The sequence below is a fragment of the Epinephelus lanceolatus genome, chromosome 5 (assembly GCF_041903045.1).
Source record: "Epinephelus lanceolatus isolate andai-2023 chromosome 5, ASM4190304v1, whole genome shotgun sequence".
Classification (NCBI taxonomy): domain Eukaryota; kingdom Metazoa; phylum Chordata; class Actinopteri; order Perciformes; family Serranidae; genus Epinephelus; species Epinephelus lanceolatus.
Genome location: NC_135738.1, coordinates 42,848,871 through 42,867,648, shown reverse-complemented (window position 1 = coordinate 42,867,648; position 18,778 = coordinate 42,848,871). Strand labels below are relative to the sequence as shown.

The window sequence follows — 18,778 nt, the reverse complement described above, 5'->3', positions numbered from 1 at the left end:
CCTGGTCCTGAGAGCACAGAAGCCCCTTTTTGCAAAGAAGAGAAAAGTAAGAAAAATGAAAAGTAAGGCAGAATAAAGAATAAAAAAATAGTCATGATACCCAAAGATTTTGACTTGGTAGGTCATAGTCAGAATGATAAAACAATGCGTCAGATCCATACTAAAAATGAATGTATGGACCAAAGCCAAAAATGGTGTGTGCCAAAAAATATTCAACAAATTCCACAATATGGCTTCCACCTCACCATCTGCGTTGCCAATTTCCCATCTCCAAAATGTTGGTAAGCATGGGTCAAAGTTTCTCCTGTCAACTCTGTTTTTATACATTACAAGTTTGGCTTGGGAAGTGGCGTACGCCTCTTTCAGACCTCATTTGGTGCATAAGCAATGTTTATAAATGAGACCTCAGATCAGAAATGTAACTTTGTAACCCGTCTGGGATGTTAAATCAACTTTCTGACTTTTTTTTTTATTTCAAAGTGATCCTCCAATAAAAAATGTCTTTTGCTTGTTGTCACTTCACTGTGCTGTTTAAGCTTCATTGTGCAGAATAATGTATGTGAAGTGTTTGCCAGAAGGATGATTTCACATTTATCTGCTGAAGAGTGAAACCTCCTCTGTGTTCATCTTAAATCTGAGCTTAACAAGTGCATCTATGCCCATGACTGTGACATCACAAATGGAGACCAATCATGGTCTAATGACGCCTTCAGTGCACATACAATTAGATTTGACTTTAGAGATGTCATTTTAAAGGGGACCTATTATGCTTTTCTGTATTTTGTGTCCTATTACAATGGGGGATGTTCATATCAAACATGGCCAAAGTCTCAAATAATGTAGTAAATGTATGTAGAAGTAATACCTGTGAGCTGTTAGGTTTGATAAGCAGATAAGCTCTATTGTGAAAATGAGCTTCTTCCAGCTAAGACTATTAGCAAAAGTAAAGGCTTATCTCCCCTGAAATTATTTTGAGAAAGTTATTCACACCTTTGTTACATCACGCCTAGACTACTGCAACGCTTTGTTTGTTGGTCTTGACCAGTCAGCACTGCGCCGTTTACAGGTAGTCCAAAATGCAGCCGCCCGCCTGCTGACTGGAAAGAAACGGCGTGATCACATTAGTCCTGTCCTTGCATCTTTGCACTGGCTGTCTGTTCATTTTAGGATCCAGTTCAAGGTTTCATTAATTGTTTTTAAGTGTTTAAATGGTCTGGCACCGTCTTATTTATCAGAGCTTGTACAGCCTCACAGTATTTCTAGAGCACTTAGGTCTTCAAACCAGCTGCTCCTGGCAGTACCTCGGTTCAGACTCTCTACTCGTGGGAACAGAGCCTTCTCAGTGGCAGCCCCAAAGCTGTGGAACAGCCTACCTTTCCAGGTTAGAGCTGCACAGTCTGTTGAGCACTTTAAAACATTACTGAAAACCCATCTTTTCTCCTTGGCATTCAGTCCCAACTAGGCGAGAATCCCTGGCTTTTACTCTTTTTACTCTTTTATTTCCTTTTTAATTCTAATTTTAGTTTTTTAAATTGAGCTCTTACTATTTCCTTTGTTTTATTTATTATGATATTTGTGTAAGATTATTTTATATTTCAATAACTGTACAGCACTTTGGTCAACTGAGGTTGTTTTTAAATGTGCTTTATAAATAAAGTTTGACTTGACTTGACTTGACTTGACTTGAGCTAGAACCTCAGGTTTTCTCACTGTTCTGAACACTGTTTCCAAGATTTCTTTTCTGCTCTGGCTACAGTATGACATCATTGTGTACTGGATTTCTTTCCATGGTCATTTACTCCAAGCACACTGCTGTATATAATGCGTAGCCTACACTGCTACATGTAACTACATGCTAACGTCAGGGAAACATGGAAACCTGATAGCTGATACTGTAAATTTTGCCCTGATTTAGGATCATATTCCTGCTGGAACATGTCCCGTTTTGTTTAGAAGCTTTGATTGGTAATTCTTCCTGGTAGAAAGTGCAGCTATTCTGCAATGAAGGTGCAGAGATGTGGAAATATGGAAGACCCAGAAATGCCAATTAGAGCAGACTGGGCTTTTTTATGAGGGGGGCTTAAAGAGACTGGTGCTAAGACAAAGTGTCTAAGACAGGGTTAATACAGGTGCTCCAGCACAGACAGTATGAGGACATTAAAATGTTTTTTGACTATTAAAGCTTGAAAACATGTTCTAGTAGAAACCTGGTAAAAAAAAATGTATAAACCTCTTTTAGTTTTATCTGAGTAATCAAATTCATTTATTTGTTTTTTTGTAACCACTAATAATAGTGCAGGACTGTGGGTGTGCTGGTGCCTATCCCCACTGTTATTGGGCAAGAGGCAGGGTACACCCCGACAGGTCACCAGAATATTACAGGGCTGGCACACAGAGACAGACAGCCATTCACACCTATGGGCAATTTAGAGTAACCAGTTAACCTAACCTGCATGTCTTTGGATTGTGGGAGGAAGCCGGATTACCTGGAGGAAACTCACGCTGACACATGGAGAACATGTAAATTCCATACAGAAGGGCCCCAGCCAGCTGGTGGATTCCCGAACCCTCTTGCTGTGACACGACGGTGCTAACCACTGCACCACTGTACTGCCGCTGGTAATCAAACTGTTTTGAGGAAAAACCATATAAGATACATACTAGAGACCATTTTGCGATAAGATCACTCCAGCCACAACAGAGTAATTCACGATGTAAAAAAAAAAATGTCAGGCAGTGGGGACCTAAGGCCCCTTCCCTATTTCCAACCCCTCTACTTCTGCCTCCCCTGCACATACCACATCCAATTTCCAACTCTCCTACTTCCTTGCCCTCTACACCCCCCCGCCCCCCCCCCCACCCCCCACCCCTTGTCCAAACTGTACCCATTTTAGAACTCTGCCTCCATTTTGATCTCAAATATAGTATGTGTATACTATAAATAGCCAAAACACTGTGGTAGTTCCCGCTACAATAGGTGTTACAGGAACATGTTTTGCCCTCATGACACATGTACACACACATCCCAAAACATGTCTAAAGAGGATCTTTATTTAATATATAATTACTTTGATTTATGATGCATATTTAACGACTCATATAACTATACTTTTTCCCCTCCTGACACAATGGTCTTCAATGAGTGTGATGCATCTTTCTACTTGTACGGTATATTTGTTGTGCCATTTCCATACTCACCTATCCTTTCCTATCAATGTTGGTACTCTTTGATTCCATCACCTTCGCATTTATGTGATATTATATATTTTTCACATTGTGCATATACTGCATTCATCTTTTTCTTTCCTTTACTTTTTTACTTCTGAAGTTATTTTATATTTCACTTTTTTATACATCATATGTTCTAATTGAGCTGAGGTTGTATTTGTTTGTACAAAACAAATCAAGTGATGGATGGTGACAAAGTAGGAAACTCATGTTCTCTAAAATGAGATTTGATGGCAGTCGCCCTCAAAGTCTTCACTTACAGTGAGAAACCTCTCCACTGCGAAACAATATCCAGACACACTTTCCAGCGTCAGATCGCTTAGCAACCGGAGTCAAGTGAGGGCAACAGATCAGACACAACAGCATTTATGTGAGCCAGTAATCATATTACCTGCCCCTGTCTGGGCATACACAGTCACACATCAACTGATCTTTCACAGCAATTGTGTTACATGTAATAATCTTTTTTAACAAACTTCACCCAACCCCACTCACAAATACAAGTTTTAAACTTAACATCAGTATGACGTGCAGAGGTCAAAGGTCACCATGGCACGGCACTGATGTCCCCAGCCCCCTCATGTGTTTCTAGAAATGAAAATTGAGCCCTCTGAAACAAGGACGGGCCAATCCTTTCATTCATGGAGTCGAGTATAATCCTGAATGGCAGCATTAAATCTTAATGGAGCTGTTCAATAGCTTTCACTTTAGTCCCGCTTCCTGATACAGTGTGTGAAGTGGAGGACATATCTGTTACACACCACAGGAATCAGGTCAGCTGGACAGATTGAAACTGATGGATTATTTGTTTCACTGTCAATCATGCTGTTATTCCCCGGTTGAGCCTCGGATAGCGACGACTTTTCTACTCAAACCAGAGTCATGAGAAATAAAACATCTTAATCAGGAAGAGGATTAAACACAGTTTATTCCTTCTTTTTGGTTTACAAACAAAAAGGCACCCATTGATTTATTGTTTTTGGAGTTTCACATTGACAGTGACTGTGGCAAGAACTACTTTCCCTCTTTCAGAGAGTGAACACAGTGATCTGTGCTCACCACGCTGCTCAAGAAAGGAGCGATGAAACAAGTCACCTCTAGAGCCACATGAACACATTCAAAAATGAACAATGACACTAACCAGTCTAAGTGCGATCACAACCTCTAAGAAAAGCTTATTAGCACTCCAGTACAGCTAAAGCATATGGACCTATGTTGTGTTGGCCATCTAAAAATGGAGCAAACAATCTTTGAGCATGATAACAAGAAGCAAGAAAAACCAGACTGGTAACATTTCACATAAATACAACAGTGTATCAACAGAAGTTTTAGGAGGAAATGGTTTTTAAATATCCATAAAGAATGAGAATCAGCCCTACAAAAGCTTGATGGGAAAACTAAAGAATCATTTAATCTATTAATCAGTTTAAGCGCCAAATCCAAATGCGAGTTCAATAAGCTGTGATCCGTCGTTCAGAATGACAGCTTTTTTAAATAAGAGACATAAGGTCCTATATGATGCCAGGTCAGTTATTTCACGAGATTTTTGCATTTATTTTTTCGTTGGTGTTCTCACTGATTTGAGGTGGGCCAGAGTAAGTTAGAGAAGGGTGATATAGCAACATCTGAATCAAAATCTGAGGTCACTCCAGTCTCATTCAAATCTAATCCAACCACAGCCACAGTCCTGATCCTGAAATTAATCCTATGTCTTTTTCCTAAAGTAAAAGGAATAGTTTGACATTTTCAGAAATATGCCAACCCTCTTTCTTGCTAAAAATTGAATGAGAAGATTGTTGCCAATCATTTCTGTCGATCAATATGTGGCTGTTAGCTAGAAAGAGGTAAACTCTGCTGGCCTGGCTCTGTCCAAAGATGATAAAATCTACATATCAGCTCACTTATTAATATATTGTATCTCATTGTTTAATCTGTACAAATATCTAAGTGAAGACTTCACGTTAGTCTAGAGTTTTCTCATCACAGTGAGGTTGCTGGGAGACCAGCAGAGACTCGAGGAAGTCCAGGGGTGCTGGTCAGGCCCTCAGGAAGTGTGTCATGCTTTAAAGAAATTTTCTGAAGTGACCAAACAGTGGAATTAGTTTATCTCTTGCTGCCATATGGCCCATAAAGACTTTTCTCCAAAGACTTAATTAGCAGAAAATACATCTGTCAAACAGTGGATGAATTTTTTGAGCATCCCAGCCCCCTGAAATGACATGTTTCACTATAAGAATTTGATCTATTTGGTCAGAAAACATTTGGAAAGTCTAGAAGCTGCATGATAAAATCATTTCATTCCCATTTAAGTTAGTGGAGCACTAAACTGTGGAAGCAGTGCAGATCTGGGTAATTTTATCTATCGCAGTTGAACATGTTTTAGCTCCATGCACAACTGGGCAATGTTCATAGGAATGGATGGGGTCCCGCCTTTGACGCTGTATCCAGTTCTTTGTTACTGGTTTTGTTACCTTTAGACAGAGCCAGGCTAGTGGTTTCATCCTGTTTCCGGTCTTAATGCTAAGCTATGCTAACTAGCTGCTGATATGAGAGTGGTATTAATCTTTCTCATCTAACTCTCAGCAAGAAAGCAACTACATTTTTTTCCAAAATGTCAAACTATTCCTTTGGTTATTGTGCAGTTATGAATGTTTCATGTTGTATAGAAGTATCTGACACCATGTTTTCAGTGGCTTCTGTGACTATACTGGATTAATTTGACTCCATTTAGGATTTGTTCCAAGTGGAGCGGATGCTGATGTAACTTGTGTACAATGCCCTGTTTGATGAACAGTAGTTGGTATGATTCAGTAGTTCTCGATATCGAAAGTGAGAACATGAAAAGGACCCGTCCACTGCTCTCACTTCTCAAACCAATAGAACAAATTAAAGAAAACCCTGAATTAGACATGCCATTTTTTTTCTCACACAACACTAAAAAAGAGCATGACATCCATTCACCATGACAAAACTGACCAACTCACTCACACTGTCACAAGGAAATGGGGATAACAACAGCAAAAATGGCTCGCACGGCACTGCAATGAACAAACACTTGCTTAATATTAAAATTACAGCCAGTTACAGTATTGTTAATTTCTTGTTTCAGGAGTCAGAGGAAGATTCTGGCTGTGCAAACAAGTCAGGCTGTGTTATTCTATTACATTCAAAGAGAGAAAAGAACATGTACATATACAGTTAAGTCACAAGCAACTTACAACATTTAAATTGAGCTGTGGACATACTGCACTTCTGTTTACATATTTAGTTTTTTAAAGTATTATTTACAGCAGCTGAAGTTGGTTCAGTAAGCTTCTTGTCAGTAAAATAGCCACGCAATGTCATTAGCATAAAAATACATCTGTATTTTCAAGTCTACCTAAATAGAGCTGTACACAAAATAATTAGAAAACATAGATCTGATTGCTCTCTTTTCACATTGTTAGAATATTGAAAAAAGTTCAGGCACGATTCACACGTCTTTCCAAAAGGGTGCATCTTTCCACCGAGTCACATGATCCTTTGTAAAACGGCTCATGCTGCGAGAGTGAAAAAGACCAAAGTCACATTCCTTAATGAATCTGGGACATTCACAGGATGTACATGGAGGTGTTTGAAGCTGCTATGGCCTAAGACACTTTGAGAAGACACATGCAAGCACAACCAAAGATGAGCACACGGTCACACCCTGCTGTTTGGAACATTGTAGTGTGCTTGAGAAATACGTAACAGACAAGACAAATATGCACAGGTAAACCTCAGGTATATTGATAGAAGACTTAATATGGCAATGAGGGTTAATTCCTATAAAAACCCAGAGAAATTTGATGCAACAAAATGCTGCCTCAGCTCATGTTACCAACTCTGTAACAAGCCAACATTTCTTGCCTGAAAACATACATTTCTATGTAACCAGACAGAATGATCAAGGCAACAGAACGGTTTAACAGCAGGTTATAAACAAAAGCAACTAAGATAGTAAATGAACAAGTAACTAACAGACTGAACCATAAAAATGACATAAAGGGAAACTTAGGTTTGTATTCACCTGGACCCCATTTTCCCACGTTTGTGTCTGACACAATTATGGAGACAACAATTTCGGAAACTGGTCCAGTATTGAGAGAGACTGCTGCAGCCACAGTGGCAAAACAGGCAGCAATGTACTCCCTGTGGACAATTGTGCACTGTTATTATACATTCACCAACAGTGCTTGTTCTTGCCACTGACAGGCTCAGATTGTTCTTAGAAGTGTCTGACATTATGGAACAGACTCTACAGAGAAATTAAATGTTTTCTCTTACATTTCGCTGGTCTGTTTGTTATTGTGACCCGTGAAGTCCTGATCAAGCAGAAGACTCATTCTGAACTCTCGCAAGAGGTGACTTATTGCAGGAAAACAATGGTAGAAATGTTAGTGAAGGTTGGAGAAAGGAGTGCCTGGGAGAGTATGCTGTGTTGGGCAATTCAGGTTGTGTTGTGGCTGAATATTTAGCTGATTTCGATAACCTGTCAAAGTCCTTGAGATTTCAGAACGAGACCTGAGCTCCTCCTTTGCTACTCATGCTTGAGATAGACTTGGTTGTACACTATTAAACAGACTTAATCAGCGAAAGGTGAAAAACATTATTTAATTTCTCTGTATGGATCCTTTCCATAATGCTGTCAGACAATAACAATCTGAACCTGTCAGTGAAAAAAAACCCCAACCAATTCAAACGGACATAAACTGACAGTGCTCAAGTACCTGCAGGATTACATTGCAGCCTGTTTTGCCACTGTGGCTGCAGCAGTCTCTCTCATTACTGGACCAATTTCAAAAATTCTTTGCTCCATTAGTCACTTGAACACAACACAAAAACCTGGGAAAATATGGTATATATATTTTTTTACAAAGATGATGAGCTACAGTTGGAGCTACCTGAAAAGCAGTGTGCTAACAAAGACGAATAATTATGAGTTATCGCTGACAGTGTACATCGATGACTCAATATGTCAACCGGGACTGAAATAGTTGGAAATCTCAAGCATAATGCAGAAAAAGAAGCCAAAAGTGACAATATTTCTCATCTCAACTCCATCTGTTCCATCCTCTACTGAGCTACGTGTCTGTTAGCTGAGAGGTTTTTTTTTTTTTGGCAAAAATAGCTTTAAGACTGTCACGAATGACTTTCAGACACGACAAACAAGGAACCTGTAGAAGAAGAAGCTCGATTTGCAAGATTTGCTGATGCAAGAACAATCAGTTTGTAGGCACTGGATAAAGCCATTGTATTACAATCTACATTGTGCTTGGTTGTAATTAGGGAACTAGCCACTGCAGTTCACTGGGGACAAATGGGAGTGCAATGTTGTTGAGCTACTCTTTGCCAAGCAGAAGAGTAAAAGACAGCCAATGACAACTCTTGGTGGGGGGTGGGTCAGCATAAGCAAGCCCCCATAAGCACCTGCAATGTCAACTTTCTTTTCAAACCAAGCTGTCAGTGCAACTGTCAAACATTGGTTAAAATGGCTTTGGTCTTAGGGTATGGAGGGCAAGAAAGAGTTTAACAATGATTCCTAGGTTTGCCTGTCCCTGAACGAGCCTTCACTGAGTCAGTACAGAATCATCCTTCATCCAAATGTGCAAAACCGGCTCCAATGCCCCAGAAGCTGAGAGTGCTTTGCCTAGCTAAAGCTGCTGTCAGATGAAAACCCTGCTTATAATACATTTCTGTAACTATTTTTTAAAACCTTTCAATAGGCCTTTCTAGCAGAAAATTGACAAGAACGGCACACAAACGCCAAGAGAGAAGAAAAAAAAGGAAAATAAAAAATTGGAGTTACGTTTTCAGGTGACAGCAGAGAAATACAACTTATGCAGCAGTTGGAGTGGTTCTCCTTCAATGAGAGATTACATGTACAGAAGAGGAAGCCTGGACTGACTCAAAATCAGCTGAGGATTTTTGCAGCGGAGCATCATCCAATGCATAGCTTTATTTTGCAGGCAGCCAGGCGAACAGACAGAAGAGGAGGAGCAGGTTTGGGTGCTCCAGAGCTTAAAAACTGCAGGAGTAAAGCTGTTGCCAAAGGGGGGCCAAACTGACTGGAAATGAAAAGAATAAGGGTGTGGGGTCCTCCTTCTTTAACTACTCCAAGTGCTGTTAGTCTGAGCATTGTACATTGTGAGATAAATCCATGCTCTCAGTGTTTTATGAAATGCTAGAGATCAGGTTAGATGAATCCGAGATATGCAACATTTAGACTGCTGTGGACTCCAGGCTTGTCCAATAGCTTTGTCTTTGTTTGTGGGTTTAATGATTCCATTTAATCCTGGAGTGTCAGGGCGAACACGGGGCCAGAGACAGTAAGCTCAGGAGCCTCTCATCATCCACAGCCAGTGTTTCTTCATTTCTTCGCCCCCTTAGCCTTGCCGCCCGCCACTCTGGCCCCAGCTCATTATCTCATGGTGGAGGAAGCTCTGAAGTAGGAGAGGAATTTGTAGCAGAGGCTCACCACAAAGTACCAGATGTTTCGGGCCATCTGGGATCGGGCGATGAAGACGCGCCAGATGAGCACCACCAGAATGGTGTTGAAGGTATAGCGGATGTTTCTCAGCCTTGGAAACAGACACACAATTGAAAAAAATCATGAGCTTCAAACAAAGGATTCCAATTTTATGTTTGCTAGGGGGAAGACATAAATATGAGACAGTTTATTCTGAACTAGGTATGTCATCTATTAACTGTTAAGCGGTTAACGCTGAGATTGTTTTTGACTAGTTATGCATGTCAGTCTACACTGACCAGCCAAATATTAAAACCTCCAAATGCCCCAGATCCCTTGATGGGTGAGAGCCAAGTCCAATCCAAGGAGGTCCCACAGTGGATCAGAGGTACATCTACAAATGCTTTATCAGATTGGGATCTGGGGAATTTTGTGGCCTTGAGCTCTCTGTCCTGTGCCTCAGTGTAGCATGGTGCACTGTTCTGCTGGGAAGGCCACTGCCATCGGGGAGTGTCGTTGCATTGGGGGATACTTGGTCTGAAATGGTGTAAGGGTGGATGGAACATGTCAAGTGGCATCCACATGAATGCCAGGACCCAAGGCACTGCATTGTGATGAGATGATCAATGTTATTCACTTGACCCATCAGTGGTTTTAATGTTTTGGCTGATCGGTCCAGGTGTGGAGGGAGCTAGCTAGTGGTGATTTGGTCATTTGGTGATTACTGCTATTCATACCTTCCCAACCCAACAGTGTTATATTGAAAACATTGTGCCCACCCTCTGGTCTCCTCCAAGGTTGCCTGAGTGAATAATTGGCTTAATTTTGAGCTGCAACCCCTTCTTTAGCGTTGTTAACTAAGTTAACACTCTAAACACGGTAACATTGTTACCTATGTCAGCACAGTGAGTAGTGCTAACATATTCAGTGCGTAAGGAGTTCTGCTGCTCAAAATGAAGCTGCTTACTTGCTGAGGCAACCTGGGGGGAACCAGAGGGTTGCCACCATGTTTCTGCAGCAACGCTATCCCATCACTGAAACAATGTTATCAGCAGTTATCATGAATGAGCAGCGCTGTTGGTTAGTGCAGGACGGCCAAGGCTAACGTTAGATAACCAGTGGAGACTGGAGGGAGGGCAGTGGATACTATGTTAACACAGATGGCCAGCTGTCTGTCAGCAAAGCCAACAGCAAACAAAATAAAAGGCAAGATATTCACATCATAAAAAACTAAAATATCACCATCTCTAAATGGATAGGGCTTTGGAATTGGGCTAATGTCACTAAAAGAAAAGAAAAAGCCTCTTTTATTTAAAGTCATTTTACTTTTTTTGGGTTTGTTTTTAGGTTAAGCAGTCAGTTACCAGTTATTAGGTGTTGGGGAAAGCAAAATGAACCAGAATTGATGTCCCTACTCCGAACAACACAAATCACATCCCAAGTCAAGTTTACACAGATGTTGGATGTGCCATTTTTAATTCATGCCCCGTCCTTTTAATTCGTTGAAAGTTTCTGCATGCTGAATCATTTACATGAGCTTTGTGAAAGCTGAGAGGATTACCACCACTCTGACTGCATGATGATAATCTAAAGAACAATTTAGCTAAAAAAAAAACCCTCATATTCCTGACAAATGTAAAAGACATCAGTGGTTAATGGAAGGATGAACTGAGGTACTTGAAACCCTAAAGGATATTTAAGTACAGTAGAGATTTATCTACAGTATGGTGACCTAGATGACTACTCTCTGCAAGTCTGTGTCTATATGTGTTGGCAGATTTGCAGATTGGATTCCACGCTTACTTGTTGAGATGTTTGCGTGCAGCAGGCAGGCCTGACAGCTCTTCATTGAGGACATATTTTTTGGTGCCCATACAGTAACTTTCCATGTACTCCGCCCAGTGTAACTGACGGACATCAAAATTGAACACCTACAGAAATAAAAACAAATAAACAGTCTCAGTGAAATGCCAGCTTTTCAGTGACTGATAAGTACAGTCTTCAACAATCTCATTTATTATCTGGGATGGAAGTCATTATCACAAGTTTCTTGATTTTGATTTGGTGGCTGGGTGATTTTTTATTTTTGACTGCCACCAACAGATGTTTGAAATGGTAAAAAAGAAGAACAAGTTAGAAATTTGTATCAGCCAACGTGACACGCACCGAGGGACGATGCAAAAATATTTCAGTATCGATTTTAGTTGAGCAAAAAAATCTTTATTATCAAAGATGAAATTCACAGAAAACAGAAGAAAATCTCACCTCACTAGATATCAAACTTAATTTTAAAATATAAAAAATTAGTTAAACTTGAAATAAGAAAACTCAGGTCAACTGTATATGGCCAAACCAATAAGTCTGCCACACCATGAACAAACTGACATTTTTCAAAGCAATTATTCAGAAAGAAAACAAAACAAAAAACTGTGAGATTGTAACTCTGCACTTGTTAAACACCAGAGAAACACAGACATTTTTCAATGTAAACATTTTAACTTGTCATAGTAGGACAAGCACAATCATTAATAACATCAAAAATGTGTCAGCAGCAAAATAGAATTCAGTCATTGGTGATTTTATAATGTACACTGGTGCTTTTTCAACTGTGACATCTTAAAAGTCATTTTTTGTGATAGAATATGGGGGAGCAAATGGGCAATTTAAGTAATAAAAATTAAAGAATTAAACTGAATTGCTTGTATGCATCTAATAAGAAAGAATAAGTGAGAATACAGTAAGTAATCACAGCGAGGAGACAGCACTGAGCTCTAGCTGGCTTCTGCCTAATCTAACCCCCAGTGGTGTCCTGCACCATGAGGGGAGAATGAGACCTGGTCATTGGCTGAGAGATGAGAAAGGTACAGTGGCTCATGGCTTGTGGTAGGATCAGTGAACAGTGAGATGGAGTTAATGCTGGCAGCCTTGGAGGCAGTGACTGCCTTTCAGTCAGCACTCAGGGAATTAAAGGTTTCGAGTCCCCAAGCAGCCTGTAGCTTGTTTTGGTGGAAGAAAGACACTATTAAGAAAGACACTTTAATCACTATTCCAACTAATAATACAGTTAGTCAGTTAGTCAGATTTGCTTCCATCAAGAGAACAAATGTCAGTGTCCCATGGTGTGGGAACAATAGCTCTAATGTGTGAAGAGTACATAAAGAAATGCAGATTTTTCCAGACAGTTATCTTGAAAAACATCTCTGTTCACTCCAAATTGACGTCACCACTGAATGAATAACTCGCTGTACTGTAGCCAGCCTACTATCAGACATTAAAGGCACTGAGTGGTTCATCTGTCTGCCATCTACTCAGTGTGTACAGGTCTGTGTTGTGTGGTGGTGCGTATGTGGGCAACAGAGGGACAAAGTGTTAATGAAGTGAGGGAGACCGATGTTTTCCATATAAAAACATCACCGTCATCTGTCTCCTCCCTACCTTCTTATCATCTGGGCTCATCTGGGCCATCAGCATGGCTACGTTGTCGTTGTTCCACACCCAGGAGTGACTGGTGAAATACTCTAGGACCATCATGGCTTTGTGGAGGCGTGTGATTGTCTTCATCATCCTGTGATGAATAAGCGGTGATGGTAAGATGGAAAAGGAAGGAGAGAAGCAATAAGAGACACAGAGGGAGGTGTGTGCAGGGGATACGGGAGGAATTGAGTGTGGAAAAGTGTCATGGATGATGAAAGCGAGGAGGAATAATGAATGAAGAGCAGGACAAGGGTCATGGTGTTGGAGGAGGGGAGAGCAGAGGCAGAAGTTAAAGAAGTGCAAAGATAAACACCAGTTACAGTAACACTAAAATACCTTTGTAGCAAAGGTTTTATACAATGTGAGTTCTTTACTGTCTATTTCAGTCATTTAACACTGTAGGATATGTGCATGAATCTTGTATTTCACTGGTTCAAAAATATTCACTACATGATACACATTATATGCTATGGGCATGACTTTTCTGAATTACAAACATCTGATTAAGCAGATTTCAAATCTAATAATTGTAATATAAGCAGGTGATAATTTAAGTGCTATGGTGCTATGTGCTTGTACACTTCTTGACGCTGAATGATCTAAGCTGGTGACTTTAACTTCAATCACTGTCCTTTTTGTTTTTCCATTTTGTTAGTTACTATCCCAACTATCCAGTGCCAATTCTATTAAGCCTTTGATTAAAACTGGAAATACATGTTTTTCACAAGACAGCAGCAACATGAAATTTCAGTGGCATCAGATTTAGAAGCAGCTTTTAAAGGTAACATTACTTTCCAAACTGGACCCTACTACCCTCGCTTTTGTGTCTAAGTGAAGAATTGAAACAACAATTAGTCCAGTACTCAAGAGAGAACATTGCAGCCAGCAGCAGTTAAGCCAGCAGCAATTAAACCAGCTGCAATTTAGCACTGTCAATGTACGTCCACTAAAAGTGCTTGTTTTTGTCGCTGACAGGCTCAGATTGTAATTCTAAGTGTCTGACAACATTACGGAAAGGATCTCTACAGAGACAGACCTTTTTGTTGAAAAGTAAAATCCTTTTTGTTGAATCAAAAATGGTCCCGAAATCACCACTGCCAAACCCACCAGACTCCATTCAAATAGGCAGTCATTTTATTGTGTATAGAGCTAGCATATTTTCACATGTAACTGGGTGAATAAAGGGTTCATTAAAACCAAACTAGAGTTGGTGATTATTTTAACAGTGGAGAGATGCAACAAGACACCTTTTCTAAGTTATATTTTGTTTCTGTCAGCTTTGAATGAAGTATGTTTTACCATGATAAAAATAATGTTTATTTCAATGGAGACTGGTGGGTTTGGCAATGGTAATTTTCATTTTTCAAAAAGGACCCTAGCAGGGGCATAACTACAACTACGACAGTGCAGGCAGTGCGGTTGCACTGGGGCCCATGAGCTGGGGGGCCCATAGAGAGAGTTATCTCTCCAACCATGTGTTGGGTGGAGAATGGGCCCGCTTGAGTGATTGCCACCTTGAAAATATGCCTGTGTGCAAAGAAGAACTCTCACTAAATTAAATACAGTGCCAATTTGCTATATATGCCCCTGAACAAGATGAACCAATCTCCGTAATGTTTATTTTTAATTCTTTTTTGTAAAATAATCATAGCACCTATAAACAAAATTCCACAACTATAAATCAACTGTTCTATAACATTAATAAAATCACCTATTGGAATTGTTAAGTTACCAATTTCTTAATTTCTTTGGTATTTGTTGTTACATAAATATGCAGTTATGATTGCTGAGTAATATTTATGTGAAAGTTATCTAATGTCAAGTCTCTGATCAGGTGACTATATGTGCACCATAGCGTGCACTAGGGCCCATTATGACTAACTTATGCCACTGGTTCGCAGTCTTAAACAAAAAGGTCTATTGCTGTAGGAGTCCTTTCCATAGTGTTGACACTCATGACTGCAATCTGAGCTGTCAGTGGCAAAAACAAACACTTTTAGTGGACATACATTGACGGTCCTTAATTGCCTGCAGAGATAACACTGCAGCCTGCTTCACCGCTGCCAACTCAAGTGGTCTCACGGTATATTTTCGACCAATTTCAGAAATTGTTGTTCCCATTAGTCACTTAAAAACATGGGAAAATAGGGTCCAGATTGAAATATTGTCTCCCTTTACAATTAGGGGTGTCCATACTTTAATTTTATGAATTTATGGATTTTATTGACATCATAAAAATGAACTGTAGTGTATACAAAGAATGCTCCACCGATTTGTTAAAGATATTTTTTAAAAATATAGAAATCACTTCAAAATTTCCAAATAGCCAAGAGGGTTGTCCAAACATTGTCATAGCACTGCAACTTGTCAGGTCTGTGATTCCTGCCCTGAAGACAGTGACTGCTACAAATCAGGACTAACTGGATTTGTCCTGTGTGCAGACCAGGAGGACAGACAATACACTGTAAATGGACCCATGAACCAAATTTAGGGTATATGTCGATATTTAGGTCAATATCTTACCAAAAATAATTTAAACGCAATACAATATGAATAAAATCCATTTACTGCCAAAGCAGTATACAACATTGCCCTCCTGTTCACACGAGGGACTCCAGTTAGAATACTTGATTTTTGTGTTAGTTCAGATTTAGGGGATTATAATTTAGGTGATACTTATTTAAAACTAGTAACCAGTGTTGTGGTAATTAGGGTGAGAATGTGAAAAAATTACTGTGAGAATCATAGGAGGGTCTCCGAATCTTCAAACTGCACATTTTTTTCTTATTCAATAAATTTTAAGCTCTTAAGTAAAAAATTGACAGTATTTGACATGCATGGTTGCAACCATTTCAATTTGTTCTGAATAAAAAGCCCCAATGCAATGATAGGCCTGTTTGATTTGGGTAACATGCTGTCACTTTAAACATTTACACTCATCAAGGCAGTTTGAGATGACTCGTACTCCTCCTGTGTGAATGATTCAAAGGATGTGAAAGACATGCATGGTTGATCGGCAAATAGAGGCAGATATAATCATTACTTACATTACAGCTGATGACACACCCAGTCAAATCATATAACACCCGCAGAATGTGACTTAGCTTACAAGCCAAATTAATTTCAGACAGCCATACATCAAGTGAAATTCAGCATATAAAGAGGTTGGATTGTGGAAGAATGCTTGGCATTGCTTCACATGTAATGTCTGAAATACCTCTGGCTTGTACTAAAGAGAGAAAACATTAACCTGGATATTAATCAAGTAGCATGCATAGGGGTTGTATTCAGCAGTACATGCTCTGACTCCGACTGGACACAACTTTTTTAAATGACCAGGAATTCCCATGGTGTCTCTGCATTTTCCATGATTGGGTGAGAAGTGGGGGATGGCAAAAATGGATGTCATGTTCACAGCATGGCTTGTTCACAAAAAGTCTTCTTTGAATAAAAGAGTTGTTTTAAAAAATCCCTACAAGCAGAGCAAAGCTGAAAACATGCTCTGATAGAAGTCAGATGACACTCAGTCCAGCTGATGCCATGAGGTCAACTAAAGACACGGCAAACGTTTTGTTTCTTCCCTCCCTGTTCCCACCATCCCACAGAACCAGTCAGTAAAAAACAACAAAACCACACAGTAGGGGAGGGTGGGTTTGTGGGAAAGATGGGGGCTGACTGGCAGAGGGGAAAGTGCATGGGGGCAGTTGCAACCTTACCGGGGCTTGCGGCCTGTCAGCCTGAGATAACCGTCATAGAGCAGGGCTGGCAGCGTGTGGCTGACAGTGGTCCAGTACTGATTAGTAAAGGGGTTGGAGCGCAGATTGACATTGGGCCTTCTGAAGGCCTGCTCTAAGGGATTGGTCTTGAAGGTCATGTTTATACAGTACTCTGTAGGAAAAAGATACAAATGACAGGACAAGGAGGACACAGAGAGGACGAGATGAAGAAGAACGTGTTTCCTCCTCCTGTTGATACTAGGCAAGATGCAGGCCCTGAGGAATAGCTTGACCACTGCTAGTCTTTATCACAGTATGATGTCTGAGGTGCTGAAGATCTTTAAAGAGGAAATACAGCTACTTTAAAAATTCATACATGTTATTCCTATGGTCTAAGAAAGTCAATAAATATTAGTTAACATGACCAACTCTCTCCCAACAAAAGCCAGAGTGCTATGACTCAAACTTATGATGCCATCAAGTATAAAGTGTGGAGCTGCTCCACAGACAATGAACTGGAAAGATGCTATAGATGACACTGAGAGCACCCAGGGGAATGTATGTAAAATATGGGTATATTTTCTGTCACAGAACTGCTAACACTACAATTAGGGATGTCACTTTTGGTTAATTTTGCTTTCAGTAGCCCAAAACCCACCCAGTAACTAATCAGTTAATTTTTCAGAAAAAAAAACTTGAATTGCGCCTCACAGTTGTACGCCTCTGCAAACCAGTCAAGTTGACACACATACTAACTTGCAATGTACATCCAAACCCCCACAATAATGAACACTGAAGGAATTCTAACGAGGATTTTGTGCTTGGCACATGGGAGAAGTTTCAACTGGGTGCAGTCTGCAATCTCCACTGCTACATGCCACTAAATCCTACACACTGTTCCTATAAACTGATGTCAGTTATGCTCATCTGACTGATTAAATCTGTTTTTTTTTAATAAATCAAACCAAGATAAAATTTTCATGTTCATATATATGACAAACACACAGGTCCAAGAACACAGTCCTAGCCTATTAGCTCCCTAGACTTTGATACCGTTGATATGTAGATCTACCTCTACCTCTCCATGTGGTTGAGTAATGTGTACATGTACACTTGAGTATGTGTATGTCTATCTACAGACATATCACATGAGGACAGTATCTCAGCTGCTGTCCAGGCTGTGAGAAAGCAGATTGGGGCTGATGGCTTGAACCTTCTTATCAACAATTCTTCTATAACCAAACCAGCCATACTGGCATCATTATCTGCCACTGGGAGATAGGACATCATGAAGATGTACGACACCGATGTGGTTGGACCATTTCTCATGGCAAACGTTGGTTTGTGCAGCAGGTACATAGGCAGAAGCAGATAACAGCATGTCGTGATGAACAATGGAGACTGCTGCACTCCTTGCAACATCTAACCACAAGATTGACTGTTAAAAAACACTGTGCATTTTTGGGCCATCGCAGACAAAAGATGATCAACGTGAAACATAGTGATATCTTTGGTCGTGGCTCTACAACGGTTGTCCTACGTCGCTCAGAGGCTCAAGGCTGGCTGTTGTCACAGTCTTGCAGTCAGAGACAGCCTGGGATAAAATTCTGATGGGGTTAGAAATTTGGAATGAGCATCTCACAGTGTGTTTGCTGTTATGAACTACATCTACTAACCAACTAATAGAAATGTAGCATGAAATGACGCACTGGCACAAAACCCAAACAAACAGACGGATAGCAGCTTGCCATGGTGGCAAAACATGCCAAAAGAAATGTGTGGGATTCCAGCAAAGAGGAAAACCTTGTCGAATTGTGGCAGCAGAAGCCTTGCCTGTATAATGTGTCCTCCAGCTCTTCCCATGATAGCGTAA

At 40.2% G+C, this 18,778-nt stretch overlaps 1 protein-coding gene across 2 annotated transcripts in view; it reads right to left on the bottom strand.

Moving 5' to 3' along the window:
• Window positions 1-8,353: 8,353 nt before the first annotated feature.
• far1 (fatty acyl CoA reductase 1) overlaps window positions 8,354-18,778 on the bottom strand; it is a 46,363-nt gene continuing 35,938 nt past the window's right edge. Inside the window, exons 10-13 of one of the 2 annotated variants that reach the window (XM_033635866.2) lie at window positions 16,906-17,077; window positions 13,151-13,280; window positions 11,519-11,646; window positions 9,089-9,827 (exon numbers count right to left, since the gene is read on the bottom strand). In XM_033635866.2, coding sequence (XP_033491757.1) covers window positions 9,668-9,827; window positions 11,519-11,646; window positions 13,151-13,280; window positions 16,906-17,077 — 590 coding nt within the window. In that variant the 3' untranslated portion in view covers window positions 9,089-9,667. Of the gene's footprint in view, window positions 9,828-11,518; window positions 11,647-13,150; window positions 13,281-16,905; window positions 17,078-18,778 lie in introns of both variants that reach the window. The other variant, XM_033635865.2, reaches the window with a different exon arrangement.